The 22009-nt window shown below is 34.1% G+C and overlaps 5 protein-coding genes, 1 long non-coding RNA gene and 1 other non-coding gene across 9 annotated transcripts; 4 read left to right on the top strand and 3 right to left on the bottom strand.

The window, feature by feature from the left end:
- Positions 1 to 363: 363 nt before the first annotated feature.
- On the bottom strand, positions 364 to 1362 carry LOC108217278 (AP2/ERF and B3 domain-containing transcription factor At1g50680). Its single transcript, XM_017390115.2, has one exon. It carries the CDS (start codon positions 1336 to 1338, stop codon positions 364 to 366), a length of 975 nt encoding a protein of 324 aa, XP_017245604.2. The 5' UTR covers positions 1339 to 1362.
- A 2911-nt stretch (positions 1363 to 4273) lies between these two features.
- Positions 4274 to 6376, top strand: LOC108218170 (mediator of RNA polymerase II transcription subunit 22a). The gene is made up of 3 exons (XM_064092683.1): positions 4274 to 4918; positions 5332 to 5397; positions 5907 to 6376. The coding sequence occupies exons 1-3, from the start codon at positions 4766 to 4768 to the stop codon at positions 6147 to 6149; spliced, it is 462 nt and encodes a 153-aa protein (XP_063948753.1). The 5' UTR covers positions 4274 to 4765; the 3' UTR covers positions 6150 to 6376.
- A 531-nt stretch (positions 6377 to 6907) lies between these two features.
- Positions 6908 to 6981, bottom strand: TRNAT-AGU (transfer RNA threonine (anticodon AGU)). The gene has a single exon. It is a non-coding gene; the product is annotated as a tRNA-Thr (tRNA).
- A 2268-nt stretch (positions 6982 to 9249) lies between these two features.
- LOC108216089 (probable CCR4-associated factor 1 homolog 7) lies at positions 9250 to 10721 on the top strand. The gene is made up of 2 exons (XM_017388765.2): positions 9250 to 9641; positions 9768 to 10721. Exon 2 carries the CDS (start codon positions 9791 to 9793, stop codon positions 10676 to 10678), a length of 888 nt encoding a protein of 295 aa, XP_017244254.1. The 5' UTR covers positions 9250 to 9641; positions 9768 to 9790; the 3' UTR covers positions 10679 to 10721.
- Positions 10108 to 11109, bottom strand: LOC135152364 (uncharacterized). Its single transcript, XR_010291446.1, has 2 exons — positions 10964 to 11109; positions 10108 to 10914 (listed from the first exon to the last, which is right to left on the bottom strand). It is a non-coding gene; the product is annotated as an uncharacterized LOC135152364 (long non-coding RNA).
- Positions 11110 to 12968: 1859 nt separating this feature from the next.
- On the top strand, positions 12969 to 15834 carry LOC108216329 (ABC transporter I family member 1). 3 transcript variants are annotated; one of them, XM_017389067.2, is made up of 3 exons: positions 12972 to 13128; positions 13769 to 13846; positions 14743 to 15834. In XM_017389067.2, exon 3 carries the CDS (start codon positions 14911 to 14913, stop codon positions 15592 to 15594), a length of 684 nt encoding a protein of 227 aa, XP_017244556.1. In that variant the 5' UTR covers positions 12972 to 13128; positions 13769 to 13846; positions 14743 to 14910; the 3' UTR covers positions 15595 to 15834. The 3 variants fall into 3 exon arrangements, with proteins under 3 accessions (XP_017244555.1, XP_017244556.1, XP_063948760.1); XM_064092690.1 differs by lacking the exon at positions 13769 to 13846 and adding an exon at positions 13938 to 14036 and having other exon boundaries at positions 12973 to 13128; XM_017389066.2 differs by lacking the exon at positions 13769 to 13846 and having other exon boundaries at positions 12969 to 13128.
- A 770-nt stretch (positions 15835 to 16604) lies between these two features.
- On the top strand, positions 16605 to 21691 carry LOC108218957 (uncharacterized). Its single transcript, XM_017392148.2, has 9 exons — positions 16605 to 17051; positions 17315 to 17398; positions 18262 to 18296; positions 18447 to 18564; positions 19353 to 19426; positions 19954 to 20044; positions 20268 to 20398; positions 20488 to 20536; positions 20642 to 21691. Exons 1-9 carry the CDS (start codon positions 16848 to 16850, stop codon positions 20717 to 20719), a joined length of 864 nt encoding a protein of 287 aa, XP_017247637.1. The 5' UTR covers positions 16605 to 16847; the 3' UTR covers positions 20720 to 21691.
- Positions 21692 to 22009: the final 318 nt, after the last annotated feature.

The raw sequence follows: 22009 nt of genomic DNA, 5'->3' as shown, positions 1-22009 counted from the left end.
TATCAGTTTCAGCATAATCTCATAAATTATCTAATAATCATACCAAGCATCTCTTAATACAAATCATCCCAACATAGCATAAAACAAATTACAGTGATTTAAATGGCCTCACAATCTAACACTCCCACAGTTTGTACTAGTTTATGTTAAAAAACACACACACACACACACAACAAACAATATAAATAGAAACTGATTCAACAACTTTTTTAAAAGCATTATCAAATAAGTTACCCTGACATAAATGTAAAGAGAAGCAGATAGTTCAACAGAACAATTAAACAGAAACACAAAGTTAGTTTTCTCTTCAACTAGAAAGAGAAAGCATTACAACTTAATAGTTAAAACCTTCATGTTCAGAATTCAGATGATCTGTACACCGAAAAGCTTAAAGCCAATCTTCTGTTCATCTGCTGCTCCTTTCGATTTTAGCAAGACCTTGTCAGCATTTTTCTCAGCATCATTGTCAACACCATTCTTCTGCAATTCAACATTTTCCTGGCCAAAATGCATGCTCCTCTCCAGATCATCACTCGTTTCATCGACAACGCTATCGCTGTAATAAGCTACATCAATCATCAGACACTTCTGCACAAGCTTGTCAGTTGCACCTACATAAGAATATGTGAAGAAAATAACCCTGTCCTTGTATTTTAACTTCTTTTCGCGCACAAACTCGTTCCAGCCCCTTGTGAAAACATAGCTCTGGCTGCTCTTCCAATAACAATACCTAAATCGCCACTGTCTCATCGAGCTGTCATAGAAAACCAGCTGAAGGTCATCAATTTCTCCACTAGCCTCATTGCCACGAGACAAACGGGGGAAATAAGTGACAGCATGTTTTTTCGGGATCACTAGCCTATTGAGACTGCCAACATCACTAGGTGTCAATTCCTTTTCAAAAAGCTTAGAACACAGAAACTCCCCTTTCTTTTGCTCCACTGAGAAATTCAGCTCACCACTCTCCGAGTCCTTTGATTGACCACGCAGCTTAAGATAATCAGAAAATTTTGACGGATAGGAACCGTCTTTGATCATGCAAATCACTTCTTCTGTGCTGAACTGACGCTGAAACTTTGGTTCTTCTGCATTGATGCTTGACCATGAGAAGTTTCTGTGGGAATCATAGTTTCGAAGCTTGATGGCTGCGCTATCATAAGCCATTGCAGCCTCATTCTCCGAATTAAAAGTCCCGAGCCAAATCCTCTGATGATTGGCATATATTTGGGCTCCCCAATGGCCATTCAGCAGAGCAACCACTCCCTTGAATCGGGAACTATAAGTATTGTTATCGCTTCTTGCACGCTTAGTCCTGATTAAACTAGCCTTCCTCTCCATATCCACCGTGGCGCCTGACACCTCGCTCATACCTGGTCAGGCACACCATGACACCAAACACTTTTCATCAAAAATCATGCTTAAAATAGCCCTTTCAGAGCCCGGATCAGTACATAGTAAGCCTGCATTGGCTCGACACGGCTTATTAAGGCATTCGAACTGATCACTTTTCAATTTAACAATGTGGGATGTTACAAACACTGTCTACTTCCGTAAAATTATAGAACAAACTTATCACTAGCACAAAATAATACGACCACAAGATTTCTATAAGAGAATTCAAACTTTAATTACTCAACTCATAAGAAGTAATAACAAACAATCATTAAAATTTAACATACAAAACTAACCAGCAAGAACTTGTAACAGGAATCACTAAAGAACTTGCATACCTGTATTACTTGAGATTAAGACAGAGCTTTGAATGTGTGTTTATATAATCGTTGTAAGAGTAATCACAAATAAAGAACTTGCATACCTGTATTATGTTGAGATTAAGACAGGGCTTTGAATGTGTGCATGTGTTAATTTGCCCAGGTACATATAATCTGGCCAAGACAAAGGAGAGATTATTTCAAGAATACTGATGTATTTAAGGAGATTTTACAGGGTAATAATATTTATGATGAGAGGATCTTCTTAAAGTTAGCAAGTACAAAAATCTTTCCGTTTGTAATCATTGTCACCTTGCTGATTTTCCTCAAAGATTGGTCAGCTATATCTGTAAATATAATTTGCAAATCAAAATACTATATTTTATTGTGTAATTAGTATGCTGATTTTCCTCAAAGATTGGATAGTTATATCTGCAATTGTAATTTTTACAAATCAAAGTAGTATATTCTGTTGTGTAATTAGTAACAAAGCAGGGCAGTTAGTAGCTAATAGAGCCAATTAAAGGTGACAGTCGACTTAATGGGAAGATTGCAAGGAAAGTGCTAATTATACACTCAAACAGATAAAGATTCGAATTGTTTTTCTCAGGACATTATCAAATATGTTACAAATATCGGCAATCATCATAATTGTTACTATGATTTTAAGGATAAAACTACTTTTAACACAAACCAAGTTATATATATTGTTAAAAAAAGGACAAGTTATTCATCAAACATTGATGAAGTAGAAAGTGGAGTACAAAAATATATTATGTCATTCAAATATAATTTTTGATATTCAATTTGATATCATTTTTAAGTATCAATGAATATCTGTAAAAAAAATTAATAACTCCTTCATTTACTCATCTCGAAAATTTTCTGATTTTCGTATAAATCATCTATTAAATAGAATAAATAATTAAAATATTTATATAAAGAATTACTTATTGGTTTATTTAATATGTTATTTGTTACAATATCCTTTAACTAGTTTACTAGCTTATAACCCGTGCACGCACGGGCGGTTATAATATTTGTTATTTTATTATATATATTTAAATTGAACTAATCTTTTTTTGAAAATAAAATTATGATAGAATAATATGATTAAATAAATTTTTTATTTAACAGCTGAATTAATTCTTAGTAGTTAAGTCTGTCAAATAGCTAATTAAGAATTACGTCGAACATATATATTTTAATAAGTATGTTAAAATATTTTTTTTATATATTTTATAATTTAAGAAGATTTGTAAACTCAAATATATATCAACCGATCAATATTTCGTTATTAATAATTAATAATATTTTATAGAATATATTATAAGTTAAAGAGACGCGTAATCCAAATATTGACCCATCATACTGATCTAATTTATAATATTTTAGTCTAATAGAAAATAAAAAATATATTATAATATGTTATAAATTAAAGAGGTTCGGGTCGAATACCAACAGGCTCGCCAAACTCGACCGACCGACCAACAACTTTTCCTATTTCAGCTTTAGTGATATAATAATATAAGTATAGTATAGATTTATAATATTACTTTTAAATTGAGACCATTAGAGTATTTAAAAATAATGTTGATGTATTTTAATTGAAAAATATCACCGGTTATTATGTATGTGTCGCCCGTGTTAATCGTAGAAGATCTGTCTTTTTAAGTTTGAAAATCTAAAAATGATAATGTGTTTTAGTTAGAAAGATAATTACTATGCTGATATATGTTATTTTAGAAGATTGAGTTATTTTAGTTAGAAAATATAAATAAGATAATCTATATTAATTAGAAAGAATAATTGGTTAAATATATAGGCCGTATTTCGACCCATGTATCGACTAATGTTTTACTTTTAATAATATAGTGTGGATATATAATAATATTGTCCTTTTTATACGTGTGTTCCATGTTTTATGTTTAGAAAAAACCATTTTTAGTTAGGATTGTGAAAAAGATAACGTGTTTTAGTTAGAAAGGATAATTGCCATGTCGAACAATATTATTTTTAGAAAATTGAGTTTTTTTAGTTAGAAAATATAAAAAATAATAATTTTAACTAAAAAGGATACTTCATTATATGAATAGGCCCATAACTCGGCCCAAATACCGACCGACCAAACTTTCAATGTTTCGGCTTTAATAGTATAGTAAGTATAGTATAGAAGTATAGATTAGTTGTTATGAATAAAATTAACTTTTTTAATAGAAATTAAAAATTGGATTGGATTCGAATATCCAATTTTGTAAAAGATTATGAACTGATTCCGAATCTGAATTTATGAGAACTTTATAATGATATAATATTATAATTGAATATTATATTTTAATAATTAAGATAAAAATGACAAATAAAGGATAAAATAAAATTATATAATCAATTTATAGAAAAACATAAAGCATAATAAAATTAACCTAAAATGTTCAAAAATAAATAGAAAACCCAAATCCTGTCCCGATCGGGTCGGTTTCACTTTTCAGCGGGGTGAAAGCCCGTCACTCTGCTTATATAAAGACCCAACCTGCTAGCGTTGCTGCAGTTTCAGCAATCCAACTATACACTCTACTCTATACAGGTTTATTTATATACAAGTCCGCTATCTGTGAACATAATTTAATACGTTAATCTAATTCAAGCTGGATGCTAATAATATCAATTACAATAATCTACATCAATTAAAAGTTAGTTAACTCTACAAAACTGAGGTTAATTTGATTCCCTAATTTTCCAGATCCGTCTTTGCTGTTTGAGTTAAATAGTTGTGAACTTTTAGCAATACTTTGGGGGTTTAGGTTTTCATAATTTGACGATAATGTCGGACAAGTATAATCACATTTTCGAAATCTCCTGTTGAGTTGAAAGTCGAGTTTTTAGAACTTCATTCATGATCTGTGGTTGTTTTTACATATGTACATTTTGTTTTTACATATGTTCCTGTAGAATTTTAGTTAGCAGAAAAAATTACAGCATGCTATGTATAACGAGGTTATTGTGTGGTTGATTTTCTTGTACAAGTAACAGCCGTTTCGGCTTTGGAATCAATCATGAACAAGGGAGGGGCTGGAGGAATTGGTCGTGGTCCTACGGCTGCAGCTGCGCTTGCTGCTGCTCAAAAGCAGAAGACATTGCAGCAGAGAGTCGACAATGACATCGGAACTCTTGTTGACAGTTTTAAATTCATCGTCAATGTTGCTAGGGTACTCTCTTTCTCCCTATCCTTTTGCATATAGCAATGTCGGTTCGGGAAGAAGTGGAGTTTGTTAAATGGTTTATTTGTCACAATCAAATACCAAATGGTTAATTTTTTTGCTCAAACATCATTATTAACTTTTCCTTATCCGGAAGTACTTTTTTATTGGTAAGTTCTGACGGTATAGATTATGATATTTATGAACTGTTAATCTTAAAAGTGACTATATATAGGTCAAATCATCCTAATGTGAGTGTAGCATTGTCAGTCCAATACACTTACGCTCATCATTCTTTATTTACGTTTGTGCTCTTAATTGTTGCAAGTGTTCAGGTTGTCATGTGATCTAGAGGCTCAAGTTTGCATCAGATTGAACAAATGCCATAGAGACATAGACTAACAGCATTTTGCACATTGCAGGTTAATGATCAACCTGTCAGAAATTCACATGAGGCTTTGATGATGAAGATGCGTGCATCCAGAATGGTACGAGGATGCCATCTCAAATCTTTACATACATAGAAATGTTTTGTGAACCATCAGTATCAAACTATTGCGGATTGACAAGGAAATAAGTTGACATATTGTTATGCCTTATATTCAGTAAAACTCTTGCATGGAATTCTGAATTATGTGTATATCTGGTGTACGGCTGATTGTGGTTTTGACTCGCCTTTGAAGGTCTGATGTGGTTCTGATTGGCCTTTAACTGTTTATTGTTATTATGAATTAGCAGGGTTAGACGGCTACCGTGAGCTGCCACTTTAGGAGCCCTGCTAGACTTGTTCCCCTTGTTGGAAACTTCTAGTTGCTAAAGATTTTTTAAACAAAGAAAGAAAATTGACAAACACTGGTGTCGCACAAAGTTGTCTTATTTGTCCACTTATAACAAAATGGCTTGAAGGAACTTGTGTCACTCTGTATGCATGCTTCATAGCTTCTACACACATTTTCACCACTTTTCACTCAAAAGAGCTATGATATGTGAATAACAGGTTCAGTCAGCCGATTCATTGCTTAAGCTGGTGTCAGAGTTAAAACAGACAACCACCCTTTCAAGGTTTTCAACCCTTAATGATCATGTGGAGCAAAGAACAGAGGAACTAAACCAGCTGGCAGACGAAACAGATGGCATGTTGGCTAGAATTGGAGACGATGCTGCTGCTAGCCTTACAGAACTTGAATCCCACTATTATTCATCTGCAATTGGGATGAACCAAATTGACAACATCAAATAGCTTTCATAAAAGATATTGGGTAGTTTTGAATGATCTGTAAGCAGGTTTCAATGATGCTTCTGTAACAACCTGTAAAACAATTTACAGCCTGCTTCTGTTATTCATGATCCAGTGAGGCAAATGTCAATAGTAAACTCTGAACTTTAAATGTAAGCAAACCTTTAATCACCGTCGTTTATGCTGTTGTAAATATGAATTCATAAGAACTTAGCGTACTTTGGAAGTAAAGCTGGACATTGTTTTGTGATCTCATAGAATTCTCTGCGCATCCAGTGACTGAGTTTTCAAGATTTCTATTTTGCTTAGAATTGCTTACAAGATGGCACTGAACCATTTTCATTGTTAGTTCGATAATCAGTCTGAATTGGGAAGAATCAAGCTGCCGGAGTTAATATGCCGAGAAAAGCTTCCTAAGAGTCCTGTCTCCATGGAAGACACTGGGCTTGATGGGACTTCGAATGCTCCTGGAAATCAGAATGCATGCAGAACTTCACTTTATTCGCCATAGTCCTGCATGCAGAGGATCTGTGTTAGAGAAATAGTGATGAAAAAGAAATTTTGGTGATGCATAGCGAAGTAGAAATCAAACTTCAAGTTAGATGTGTGACCAACATAATGCACAAATAACTCAATCGCACAAAATATAAATGGATACAATAACGGCATTGCAGCTGGTGTTCCGATATAGAACCTGGAAACAAGATATTATTGGTAGCAAATCCTCGTGAGAATCCGATAGGGTTGGGAAAACTCTAAAATGCTCTCGTTGAGAGTCGAACTCAAGACCTCCCGCTTACTAAACGGGTGCTCTAACCAACTGAGCTACGAGAGCTAACGATGAGGTTTTATCTTTGATTGGTTAAAATATTTGTAGGCAATTTTTATTAAACAATAGTACTAACTTGCCCGTAATGACGAAGCGTTGGCTGATGATGCCAGCTGACAATCTGACATGTATGGCTTATCGCTTTATTTTTACTTATTATTAGCATCGTACTCCCGCCATCCCAAATTAGAAATTAGTTGATTTTGGGCAGGTAACTTAAAGTGCATTGATAGAGTTAGTTGACTTTGGGCACGTAACTTAAAGTGCATTGATTGTCTAGTTCTGAAATATATTTTTTTTGATTTTTCTTTTGTAAATAAAAATTTCATATTTAAATTTTTATTTGCAAAAAAAAATTTAAAAAATAAATAATGTAGCTATGCGGTCAATGAACCTTAAAATGTGTGCCCGAAGTCAACGAGCTCATCTAATTTGAGATAGAGAGAGTAGTATTTAGTATTTACAAATATATATGTTTATTATATTTGTTGACAAATATTCGTTTTTTTTTTTTTGAAAGCACAAATATTCGTTTTATTGATCAAAGAATGTATATGTGCACATATTAATCAAAAATGGCAACGGATTTGAGGAAATCTGAGAAAGTGTCGTTATTGTTGAAAAATGATAAGGGCTATATCAATGTTAAAAATAGATAACATTGATCATTAATATATATATATATATATATATATATATATATATATAATTTACATATATATTTTTTATTCTCAAAATTAATAAACTAGAATTTGATTGACTCGTATTATAAGATAGAGTTGTGTGCTAAGATAATATACATAAAAGAAAAAGATAGAGTCAAAGAAAAATGAATAGGACAGATAAAAATTGAAAAAGATATAAAAGAAGATAGTTGATGTAAAAGATAGATATAACACATATGAAATTATATAAAAATGATAAGTTAATATAATGAATATGAGAAATGTATAAAAATAGTATATTGATAAGTACATAAAAGAAAATGTGGATAAACGTTACACAAAATTCAAAATCACATACTCCATTTATATCTTTTATATACAAGATTTTATTTCGTAAATTTCAACTGTCTCTGTCATTATTTTTTATTTATAAATAAATGATGCTATATCGATGGGATCACATGTTTGATGATTATTTTATTATAAAATATTTATTTTTAATAAATTATTGTGAACAAATAATTTGAAAAATTAAAAAAATAGCAAGAAAATATCAAGGGTTTTAACTTTTCCCTTGCGTGTCATGCTTTACGTGTACGTTCGACGTTCGTTAATTGGACCTGAGGGTATAAGAATGACGGGTAACTGGATTTTGATGACGTTAAAAAGATAAGATTAACTACTTGTTACGGCATATAAATGACAAAAATTTTTGAAATTGATTAAATTGAGTTAAAACGGTTGTTTCTTCTCTTTTAACTGTGTTGATAGAAATTGAAAAATAATTACAAATAATAAGCTAATTTCCACACACACACATATATTCAATTGCTATTTTGCAAAATCATAAATTCTTGAATTTATGTACTAATTTCACCATTTAATCTTATAGCAACATCAGAGTTCGTATTGCCGTACAACTCTAAGTGTTTTGAAGACATTATGTGAAGAGATCAATTCAAAATGGATAAAATTTATTGTTATTATATACTCTATTTTAGATATAGACGACTATCATCCTCCACGAGTAATATCAATATATTATACCAGCTTTTTTGGTCATTTATATTAACGTTAATTTAAAAGATCCCGCGAAATAAGATTTAAAATAAACATATTCAGCTGTTATTTTATCTGCATTAAGGCAATTTATAAAATTCCTTCGAAGTAAGATTTGAACTAAATATATCCAACTGCCATTTTATATTTACAAACTTTAGAATTTAGGTAATATTTCACCGTTTAATCCAATAATAATAACAATATTGCTATGATAGCGCAGAGCAGACAGATGACGATCATTCTTCTAAATTAATATCAATATATTATACTTTTTTTTTTTCTAACGTATGTATTAACGCGATAATTTCAAATCTCGTAAAAATGATTTTAAATAAACATATCCACCTACCATTTTATCTATATTAACGGTAATTTTAAATTCCCGCGTAACAAAATTTAAAATAAACATATCCAACTCCTATTTAACATTTACACAACAAACAAATCATAAAAATCTGAAATTTAGATACAAATTTCACCCTTTAATCTATAATACTGACAATAATTTTCTGATATTGCAGAGATATCACACATGAAATCACATACAATAATCTGTATCTACACAGGCACATGATGGGTGCAAGCATCTGTGGGGCATTCTAGACACCACTTTGTAATCCGCTTCTCTATATCTTCCTCCTCGTACAAACATAACATAAGATAGCCTAGCCCCTCACTTCGCAAGTGCGTTACAATGTGGAGTTAGGGTTCGTTCAATCGCTCTCTTCAGACCAAACAGCATCTTTCATTTCTTTATGTCCTGTAATAACCTGACCGCCTTTACTCATTTCCCCAAATCAATTTCACCTTTCTCTCCCTTCTCATCATTCACTCACAAATAAATAATTAAATCCAAATAAATCAGTTCATAAATAAAAGTATAACTCTTGCAAATCGGAGCTAGCGTCTCTCGGAACAGAACAAAAGTACTCGTTTAAGGTAAGATCTTGTGAATTTCATTTCTGTTTGATGTTTTTTGTTTGTGTTGTGAATTTAGGTCTGTTTTGATTTGGATTTTTGAGATTGGGGGTTTAATTTGTTTGGTATGATTTGTTTGGCTTGCAGATTAGTGGTTAAAGTTGTGTTGTATGTTGCCAAATTCGGTTTTGTGGTGGAGATTTGGTGTTCTGATATCTCTGTTGGTTCGAATAATGGCGATGCTGTCGACAGATGATTCGATTCAGATAAGGGAAGTATGGAGTGACAATCTTGAACAAGAGTTTGCATTAATTTCTGAAATTGTTGATGACTATCCTTTCGTGGCTATGGATACAGAGTTCCCTGGCATTGTTATCAGGCCGATTATGACTTTCAAGAGCTCGACAGAATACAATTTCCACACTTTGAAGGCTAATGTTGATATGTTGAAGTTGATTCAGCTAGGTCTTACCTTTTCTGATGACAAAGGGAATTTGCCGACTTGTGGGACTGACAAGGGATGTATCTGGCAGTTCAACTTCCGTGAGTTTGATTTGGAGAAAGATGCCTATGCTAATGACTCAATTGAGCTTCTGACTCAGTGTGGTATTGATTTTCAGAGAAACAGCGAGCAGGGTATTGATGTTGGTAAGTTTGGTGAGCTGTTGATGTCGTCAGGGATTGTTCTGAATGATAATGTTCAATGGGTGACCTTTCACAGTGGTTATGATTTTGGTTACTTGCTGAAGATGCTGACTTGCCAGAAGCTGCCTGATACACAAGCGGGCTTCTTTGATTTGCTGAAAATGTATTTCCCGGTGTTCTATGATATCAAGCATCTCATGAGGTTCTGCAACAGTCTCCATGGTGGTCTGAACAAGCTTGCTGAGCTTTTGGAAGTTGAGAGAATTGGAATCTGTCACCAAGCTGGTTCGGATAGTTTGCTCACTTCTCGTGCCTTCATGAAGTTGAAAGAAAGCTTTTTTAGTGGCTCACCTGAGAAGTATGCTGGGGTGTTGTATGGTCTTGGTGTTGAGAATTATAAAGCTGCTCCTTGAAAATTAAAGTTACATAAGTTGAATAAAAATCTGTTTCTCTTAATATCTGTGTTTATAGTGTCTTCTTGTTAATTTTCTTGGTCTTATAATTACTTGGCTTGATCACAGTCAACTTCTGTTCCGACTAATAACAACATACCTGCTATATTGGGATTGGGTGAAGAGGTGTTAAATAGATTGCACAAGCTCTATTCTTTAGCTATCATTTGATATACTGTGCGCAATTTTGATCAAACCTCTGTGGCCTGCCCCTCAAGCTTGCTATGTGCGCAATTTTGATCAAACCTCTGTGGCCTGCCCCTCAAGCTTGCTATATTTCTCTGTTTTAACCTTGCACGATGAATTCCAGCCCTGTGTGCACTTTGATCAAACCCCTGCGGCCTACCCCCAGGCTTGTTATGTTTTTACCTTTGACTGCAAATTCCAAGTTAAGTCGGTGAAGTGCCAGCAGAGGCCCTTAAGAATAACCTCGAGTCAGTGTTTACTTATAGGCTCTAGACTAGTGTCATATCTACTTAACAATCCCGTATTCTACACTCCCATCATTTCTCTCTGCCCTAGAGGTAATACCAGCAAAATGCTTAACTATCAGCGACTTCCATTAATCTCAGAAGCTGCATGTGAGGGATGCCGACCCCTTTCAGTTTAGACCAGTAGTTTTTTACCTGGCAGTATATTTGGTTTTCAGAACAAGTGAGAATTGAGCCAATCTCATCTCTGCCTTGGAACCGAGCTGATCTCATCTCTGCCGTGGAACCGGTTAGACTTGAGCTGATCTTCTCTATGCCAGATCTTCAAGTTGAGGCGAGCGTTGGCGAGGCCAACGCTCGCATCAACTCTACACATCAATATCTTATCTATATTGATGAACGCTCGCATCAACTTTGCACATTGATATCTTATTTCTATATTGACGAACGCTTGCATCCATTCAGCACCTCAATATCTTATCTTTACATTTTTGTAAAATCCCGGTTTTTTTTCAAAAAACTTTTGAACGTTTAAAGTTTGGAACGTTTTCTAAAATGAAGACAATGCAAAAATGGTGTGAAAATATATTCTTGTTGATTAATGAGTATGAGACAAATAAATCGTTATTCTCGTAGAGCTGACCATATTCAAATTTTATCTATTGAATTTTAATTGTTGTATACAAGAAACTCGAACATAAAATTATAATTGACGATTTTTCAATTCTTACTCTGGATTCTTCGCTTTGGAATAAAATATCCGATTTTTCAAAAATCTTTTAAAACTTCACATATATGTAGTTTTTCTAAAATGAAGGCAATACAAGAATGGCGTGAAAAATATATTATTAATAATTAAAGGGTAACGGTAATAGACAAATAAATCGTTATTCTTGTCATGTCGACAACTTTTAAACATTTTAAATGAATTTTAGTTGTTGTACATGGGAATCTCGACCATGTTATAATTGATATTTTCAAGATATTATAGATTCTTCGCGCCGATAAAACCATCTTTTTTTTAGGGCAATTTTCTTGTGGCGTTGACGGTTGTTTTCTCTCCTTGATGAGAGTTTTGTTTTTTGCTTCTTAATTGTAAGCAGGGTCTTGATTTGGTAATGAAAATTTGTATGGAATCGCAGTTCTGATCAATCTGGAAATGATGAAGAGGGTACTAGTAATTCAACAAAAATGCATGAAGCGGGTACTTGCATTTGTATATACATTTTCTTCAAAATATTGTTTAACTGTCTCTTTATGAGAACTGGTGATTGCAATTTACTGTTTGTTCGACTTGATCATTGGTGTAGATGACGTATGATTTTTTATTATTAGATTAATTTAGGGGAAAAAAATAAGTGACTGATTTTAATTGGATGATTTATGTGAATATGTATTATTTATTATTAATATGAGTTTAATTAATTAAATTATTGTCATTAGATTTTTTAAAAGAAAAGTTTGGAAACAGTTTATAAATAATCTAATATTTTTAAGTTCTTAAATTGCCTAGCATTTTCCATTTTTTGTCTGAAAGAAGAAAATGTTAAGTACCTAGGTTTTTGTGGGGATGTGGTGTTTCAATTTTGATAACTTAATTTAAAAAATTATTAGAAATAAACATGATTAGTGAGAAGGTGTCGTCTATTTTTAATCACTTAAACTAAAGTGTTTACGAAAGAAAAACATAATTAGTTATTAGGTTTAACAAAAACATGATTAGTTAGTACAGTAATTGAGAAAAATTAAGAAAATATAATTTCACAAAATATTTTTTTTACTCTTTTTTTTTTTAAATAAAAAAGATTCTAGATCAGCATCATAAAGTCTCAAAATGCCTGTGAGAGCGGTGGAAAAAATTGCCGAGAAATGAGGGGGACGAAGCACGGAGTGTTTGGTCGGACAATAAAACGCAGCTGAGGCTGAGCAGTCCAGCTGAGAAAATTAATCTACCTGCAATACTCCATTGATTATCTAAAGGTGCATTTCTATCTTTTCCAATCTAACTTAATCAATTGTAGATTTATTATTATTGCTGCGTTACATTACAAACCCTGGATTTTGCATTCCTTTTTATGTTGATTGTACAATTCTCAAATCGAACCAGTTTATGTGTATGTAATGAATCTGTATTTCGTATCCACATGAAATTAAGCTTATAATTATGGGCTCTAGCTAATTTCTTGTAGTGCCCCCATGGTGTTTGATATTTATCGCAGCTGGAAAACTTGTTCTCGACGTCTGGCTTGATTTGTGTTCTTGATTGTATGCAAATTTTGTTAATAGTAGATTAAATAAGAATGGAATATACATTATTTTCTGGTTTTCATCATAATAGTACATCTCAAGTATATTTACACACGCTATAGCTTATTATAACTAAATTGATATATTGAACCCGGTTTAAAAGTTTTTAGTAATGCTGAATAAAAAAGTAGTTAATATATTAAGTCTGCATAGAGGATAATCGAAAGAAAAACAACATAGGACTGGTGGAGACCTTTTTTCTTTATAACCTAAGTAATTACTTGCAAGTATTAATCATATCCAGTGATGAGTGTAGATCTTATTTTATTTCATTTGATTGCCAAATTTTTTTGATAGTATATGTCAATTTCAGTTGTGCATTGTGTCAGTTCTGCAAATTTTGGATTCGGCTTTTGACAACGTTGCTGATAATTATTTATTGTACTGATATGTGAGTTTCTGATTCATTTCTGCTTCATTATTTATGCAGCTTCTTTGCTTTCACATTTTTCATCAATATTAACTAATGCATAATTTTAAAGGGCAAATCTTATATTGAGAGGAAGAGACTCTTTCAGGATTTCCACAGATCATCTTATGCTAGAGACTCGATCAATGAAATACAATAGAGCTAGTGAAATGTAAGCAAAAGGGACGATGTAATATAATTACTGAACTGATTGTTACTGATTACAACGATTCAAAAGAAATGGAAACCCTAATTGACACTGAGCTTGCCCACTTTCGAGAGGTGGGTACTCTCCTGGTTACTACAAAATAACAGACTCAATAATTCGATACCCCAAACCCTATTCTTCTTACTACTTATCCCTCTTCCAAAGTTCAATTACTTCTTTGCCCTTCAGTCAGTCCAAAAGACCCTTTTGGCCTTTCTTCATTTTGTTTCTCGAATAAGTTAACACTGCTGGCTGTTGGGTCGTAGCATCTTACAATCATATCGTGTTTCTATCCTTCCTGATACCATTCCTTTTGTCTTGTCTGGGTCATGTTCAGCTGCAAATTTCCAGGCTTCACCATATATATATACACACACAGGATTATACATCATATTATCAACACCAGGCACAGTAATACTATATGTGGGAAAAGAATTCTTTTGTAAATTTTACAGTCTTAATTTTTTTATTTTTTTAATCAGAACATTTATTATATAGAACATGCACATGAGTTTCCTGTGCTGCAATCGTTTTACCAGAGTGTATACCCACACATGTATGAATTAACATTTTCATTATATGCCTTTACTGCCTATATGTCATTAATGCTCGTATTTGAGATATTTGATATCATACTACTTATTCTTGTGTTTTTGCATATTTGTGACAGGCAAGTTCTCCCGGTTGCAGCTGCCCCCTGGATTCTGCTTCATCTAACAACATAAAACTAAATTCTCATCATACTAAGATATTAGAGTAGTCCGTTGTTCTGCACATTTGAGACGCTCTATATACATTTTGTAGTCTAATTGCATTGTTACAATTCCCACCTCTATCAATGTCTCTCCGAAAACCTCCTCTCCCTCGACTGCTCTTAAATAATGTTTCTTGCATGAGAAATGCCCAGCAAATTCTTCGTCACGTAAATGTATCAGTTCATGATGGTGGTGCACTCGTGCTTACCGGCACCAATGGGTCAGGCAAAAGCACTTTTTTGCGTATGCTAGCTGGCTTTTCTAAACCATCAGCTGGAGAGATCCTCTGGAATGGTCATGATATAACTAAATCTGGAATTTTTCACCAGTACAAGCTTCAGTTAAACTGGCTCTCCCTAAAAGATGCTGTCAAAGACAAGTTTACAGTACTCGACAATGTACAATGGTTCGAAGTTCTTGAAGGCAAGCAAGGGAGAGCACTACCTGCTCTGGAACTTATGGGGCTTGGAAGATTGGCTAAAGACAAAGCAAGATTGCTTTCCATGGGGCAGAGAAAAAGGCTTCAAATTGCAAGATTGCTTGCCATAGACAGGCCCATTTGGTTGCTCGACGAGCCATCAGTGGCACTGGATGACGATGGAGTAAAGTTGTTGGAGCATGTTATTGCAGAACATAGAAAGCAGGGTGGGATTGTGATTGTTGCCACCCACTTGCCTATCCAGATCGAGGATGCCATGTACTTGAGGTTGCCACCCCGTTTTCCAAGAAGAATAACTTTTGTGGACATGCTTGATCGGGGTGATTAGAAGCTTAATGCTATATTTATCTATACTAATATTTTTCTCAGTCCTTTTTGGATGGGCATAGAAAGCATACATTTGATAACCGATTTATGAAAGTCTATACTGGTGCTGAAATATGTAGCCTTTTAGAAGCACATTGGTGGGGCTAGTAGGGGTTTATGACCGCATTGCAGTGTTTTTATTATCTTGAACAGATTTTTATAGTTTTATCATACTGGTGGCACGCACTTAATTTCTTTTATATATTTTATATTTATAACATTAAGCAGCTAATGCTTGATGGTTCCAGCCACTTCAGAAATGTGAATCTGCATATTGTTAGATAGCAAAGGATGACACAGTTCAATGCCAGAAGGCAATTAACTTGTCTTGCAACGAGTTTTGGTCATTTTCAGAAGATAAATTCAAATCGTGAAAAAAATAGCACAGTTTTCTATGTCAAAATTGTTGAGAATAATAACAATAAAAAAATATAGACACGCATTTGTGATGTTCCAACTGCTGATAAAAACTAAACACTGTCGAACAATCATGATTAGAAGTTTTATAATTATAAAAATATTGTAAAAACTTGAAAGCAAGGAGTTTAATAAAAAAATGAATTCAATCATCAACTCGATAATGTCAAATATGTCCTAATCACACATCTGAATCTCGAGTAAAAAAATAGAACTAATCAGTCGATTGCTGATTTCTTGTATACTCTGGGTGTAATCATTAATTTTGTTTTGTGTTTATCATTTGAGGGCTGCGTTGAAGACATCATTATTCATTTTTCTTGGATCCTTTATATATATACATATTTTTCAGATTTAAATGGATATATGTTATATTATTATTTTAATCTTCAGGGACAAATTATAAAATAATAATCGATTGAATAAGTTGATTTTTTATATGTTATAAAATCAGTGCGGTTTAGTTTTAGATGATTAAATTTTACATATTTATATAATTACACTGCACAATTTTTATCGTTTTGTTCTGATTTGTTTTTTCACAGGATGGACCGAGAATCTGAGATGAACGCCAAATAAACAAACCCGCTTCTCTGACACTATGATCTCAGCCATTTATTTTGTTAGTTAAATACTTCTATTATACGGCTGAGATGAAATTCTGCTATTTGAAATGTATTCTTGATTGCATGTGCGTTAAGGACATATCATGTGATCTTGTGGCTGTGGCTGGGTGGTGTGTTAAATGAGCAGAGTGAGTTGTAAGAAGATTTATGAGTGTGGAATGATTGTTTAGCAATGGAGAGATCGTTAACATGGAAAATAACAATTGTAACTCAATTCTGTCTCTGCGTTGCTCTGTTTGTAGCTCTCAACATTGGTCACTCTATTGACAACATTCATAGATCAAACACAATTCAAACCAATCCTAATGATTTTTATTTTGTTAGTGTTGGAGGAGGCTCTCGAGCATCTAATCACCAAACCCTTCTTCTCAAATTGGTTAGTCTCTCTCCCTCCCTCTCTCTCTCTCTCTCTCGCTCTCCCTCTCGCTCTCCCTCTCGCTCTCCCTCTCCCTCTCCCTCTCCCTCTCTCTCTCTCTCTCTCTCTCTCTCTCTCTCTCTCTCTCTCTCTCACACACACACACACACACACACACGCACGTTTTAATCTTTTGTTATGCTGTAGTCTGTCTAGTTTTCTCTAAATGTTTATTAATTTTGTAAATTTTCGGTGTTCTGATTGGAATTTCAATGAAATGTTAGATGGGGAAGGTGATAAAGCTGTACAATGCACAGTTTGTAGTTAATCTTAGCGAGCTTGGCCAGGATGATCCGTTCTTGCAGAATGTAAGACTTCTCTCGTTTTTTCTTCTCAAGTTTTGTTTTTAACTTCCGCACATCTTGTTTTTGATCAATTGACTTCTATATATGTAAAAAAATAGCTGTTTAGAATTGAGTAAATTCTCTTCAGGAAGGAAGAAAAAATGAGATTTGGTTACCTTTAGAGATGGTGAACTTGGGGAAGTTTGGTTGGAAATGAACCCCGTTTAATAAGAATCGGAACCTTAATCCATGTGCTAGTCTTTGGATGAGCATTTTTATCAATCACATAGATCACTTGCAAGTTGCAATACACTGCTTGAGATTCCACATCATTCCTAATTCACATCAACCTCCACAATCCAAAAGCCCCCTCATTCCCTTGCACTGGTAGCACTTCTGCTCTTAATTTAGAAGTTTGAGGATTTTTATCAACCACATAGATCACTTGCAAGTTGCAACACACTGCTTGACATTCCACATCATTCCTAATTAACATCAACCTCAACAATCCAAAAGCCCCCTCATTCCCTTGCACTAATAGCACTTCTGCTCTTAGTTTAAAATCTTAAGCTTGTCACTGTTCATGCTTACTTGAGTTGGAGATTTCTTATTGATTAGTACATAATTACATATATAAGTGCAAGTGCCAGATTTCTGATTCCTGAATCTGCCCATGTCGCTGAAGTAGCTAGTTTGGGGTTTCTGCTGTATCATTTATGGGGGCTTGTGTTGAATCATTAAAGAGGTTTGCATTTCTAGTATTGATACATGAAGTCTGGTCATGGCCGCATTAGTGTTGTGTTAAATCAGAATATGTGTTGATGTAACAAACTTCTGGCTTTTTTTTTATAAATGTGTGACAAGTTTTAACAGATCTTCTTAAACAGGCTACTCATCACCTTCAGTCGCTAAAAGTTCCATGGTAAATCTTTTCAAGTAGTTATCTAATTTGATATCAACTATCTTTTTGTAGTACTTGTTTGCAAAGTTGTGTGATTCCATAATGTTATGCTTAATAGTTTCATGATTTTATGTTTTAGACTCCCTTAAGTTGCTACTTTTGTAAATGTAGGTACACAACTAGCATTCTAAAAGGAGAAGGAGAAGAGCTTGGTTACGTAGTTAAACAGATTAAAATCCCAGACCAAAATGTGCTAGATGTAATATTTTACCACGCCGACTTCAAACAGGTGTGCCTCATGCATAGTTAATTCTTTACATCTTATATTGCAATGTGCAGAGAGCGGAATTTTGTTGGAGTTCTCTCTGTCATTATCTATCTCGTTAAGTGTGTGTGTGTGTGCGCCTGTTGCAGTCATTGTTATTCACAAGCTTCCGATTCTCTTCCCTGTAATTATCTATGCTTGACCATTTGTTCGCACCAACAATGTCCATTGATCAATGTTAGTTTGAAGTGCCCCCCAATACGTGGAACTTGTCGATAGCACTTTATTACATAATCATGTACATATCACTTCTGAAATACTATGGCCATACCTGGCATGGACTTTCCTTTCACTAAAACTTCCTTTTTAAGAGCTCTTGGACAAAATTGGTTTCCCTTGATTCTGGTTGAACAATTTATATCGAAAACTTCAGCGCAAAAGTAAATACAAAAAACTGTCTCAAAGGGCCAGAACTTCTGGCACCGTCTATCCGCAATTGTTATGATCTGGGTCGATGCTAACATCAAGCAAATTGGCAAAGATCAACTTCTTTGACCAACAGCCTTGGTTCCTCCCGTCTATGCTTTTACCTGGCTGCAGTTCCATTTAATTTCAAATGACATGGCATGTCACTAAGCTAGAATCTTCTAGATCAATCACTTTGCATACACAAATGACTTGATTCTTTCATCTTGATTGCATTTTGTTTTTGAGAAGGAGATATATTGTCCTGTGATTGATTACTATAATAAATCTGAGAGAATTCAGAATAGTATTCTACTTCTAATGAATATCTCGACATTTTGACTTAGGATAATTCTACTGGCAGTGGCAATCATCGAATACATCGGCTTACTAACCTGCTCAAAGCCAGCACTAGTGACTGGTAAGATCACACTATGCTTTCTTTATTATTGTGGACTCTGGTGATTTATGAAACAGCATCACGCAGGCATACTTGAATGTGCAAACTACCTTCTGTTCATCATAGTGAAACTAGGTGCAAAGACTAAAAACTGAACTAGTCCGCATCACATGGCATGCTTGAATCTGCAGATTACCTGCTGTTCCCCATAGTAAAACTAGGTGTAAAGACTTAAGCTAAACTTGTCTGCATCGGAGGGGTTTTGATTTGTGCGCCTATCATTCTGGAAAATTCAACATAGCAATGGAAGTCAGAATGTCCAAATTCCACTGACCCACTTCAGTATGACCATAATTTACTTAAAGATACTGAGGAACGTAGCCGTCATTTCAATCTATTTATGCCGCTTTTTCTGAAATTACAATTATATTCATATGCTTTGATATTTAATTCCTATTTTCATACAGATTACCCTGATTCCTTTTCCTAGGTTAAATATTGGCACTAGTTTGTCGCATTTTTACCTTTCTCCCTTCCTTTTACTACAGGCGCATTGTTGTTGGGTCCCAGTCGTTGGAAGGTTGCGATGATGGTCCGCAGAAATCAGACCTGTACCGTGAGTTTTTGAAATATGGAGTGGCAAGTGAACTGAGCTGTGATATATGTTTCTTCGAAGAGTCGTACTTAACATATATAATATCACTAAATCTTAAAGCTAAACTAGTTCAGACTGTACATAATGTCCCTTTCCCATATCTCTATTTCAAGATAAATAATGTCCTTCTGTCAAATGAAAAACAGATTGATGCTTAATGTGAGGACTCTGTAAAGCGAATCCTAATCTCTGTTAAATTCTCTTTAGGATGCATACCTTAGTGCGCAGTCATGTAATGGTAACGTCCAGAAAGAAGGTATGACTCACATCCACAACATTACTGAAATGAGGAGAGGACCTTATTTCACGAGCATAAATGAGAAACGTATACTTCACAGGTATAACAAACAAAAGAATCGCCATTTTTAGAAGTGCAAGTGTATCGGTTGTTCTCTAATAGTTCTTTCCCTCTTTTCGGATTGTGCAGCGATGTTGGAAATGGATTCCTTCTTCACCGAGTTGGCTCTATAGAGATTGTAAGTATGGAGACTTTTATGCAGTAGTCATTAATCATGTTTCAGGAGATAATATGTTAAAGCATTTATTCAGCAATATTTTGTAATAGTTTTTTTATTTGGCAGGTGACATACTTGGTTACTTTGAAAGGAGAAGTTGTACATCAAACTTCACTGAAACAAGGAGGAAGACATTTCATATGAATCATGAAGTTTAAAAAGCAGCACTAGGTCATTTTTTTTTAAAAATTCGATCAAGATATTCTTATTATGTTTTGATATTTAGTCATACAATTTCTTAGAAATTATTTATCACTGAAGCTTTTTTGTAAGATCCGAACCTTCGAATTATTTTGTTACAGCTACCAGAGGATTATATTACAGTTTTCGTGTGCATATGCTTCTTATACATTGTATTTATACTGATAAAATAAAAGAAAAAGACTATGGATTCTGTCTTATAAGAAAATGTGTTTACTTTGTAAATTAGTAGTAATTGTTATAAGAAAATGTCAGTTTTTTACTATATGATTCCATAATTACGGAGTATTTAAGAAACAAAGCTTGTGATGTAAATGACGAAACTACCCCTTAGTAGTTAAAATTTGAGTAAGATACAGTGATACAGTAAAAAAGGCAGGGGTAAAGGAGGGAAAGAGAGAAAAATGTTGGGTATAAAAAGAGAGAAAGAGAGAGGAGGGACTTAGAGAGAGATTAGGGTTTGCTAATAAAGAATGAGGCTGCCGGAGGCATGGTTTTACAGGGCAGTTGCCCCTACCGTTTAGCCCATGATTTCTCACACATAACTCAACTGCCCTTAACACACTCTCTCTCTCTCTCTCTCTCTCTGAATCTCTCTCAATTTCTCTCCCTCGTGTTTATGCGCGCACTCGTACACATACATATATATATGAAACTAAACGAATTATGATAGATAGATAGATGTCTATCGTTGGTGAGAATGGAGGTGGTGGTGATATTGTTTGATACAAGAGAGGCTGTGATGATAATAGTGTACGATATAATAGCAAACCCTGTGGGGCATTGGGTTAATTTGACCTGTATCTTGGCTGGGCAACCACCGGTAGAGGGCGCGTGAACAGTACGCGCAACTGGGTGGGTTGCAGCCATGGCGGTGTCATGTCCCCTGCCTCAGCTCTCTCAGATCTGAGCCCCTCACTCTGTCCGTCTGTATTTTATCATTTTTGTGTTCTATTTATTTTTTAATTTAATTATTAATTTTCTAAAAAATATAAAAATAGAATTAAATAAGTTGTGTTAAGTATACAATATTATACGTGTAGAATTACTGGATTACCTTGGGGATTTTTTTTCCCCATATTAAAATTGAAAATTTTCAACTGATATCAGTCCTGGCCATGAATCAGAGGTGGAAAATGCAAAATATACAAAACCAGATTTGTCGAATTTACCTTGGAGACTTCTACGGCGTAAAATTATACCTGTAAAATTAGCTCCGACGGGATTTAGACA

This window comes from Daucus carota, chromosome 4 (genome assembly GCF_001625215.2).
Source record: "Daucus carota subsp. sativus chromosome 4, DH1 v3.0, whole genome shotgun sequence".
NCBI lineage: Eukaryota > Viridiplantae > Streptophyta > Magnoliopsida > Apiales > Apiaceae > Daucus > Daucus carota.
This window is presented reverse-complemented; position numbering and strand designations above follow the sequence as displayed.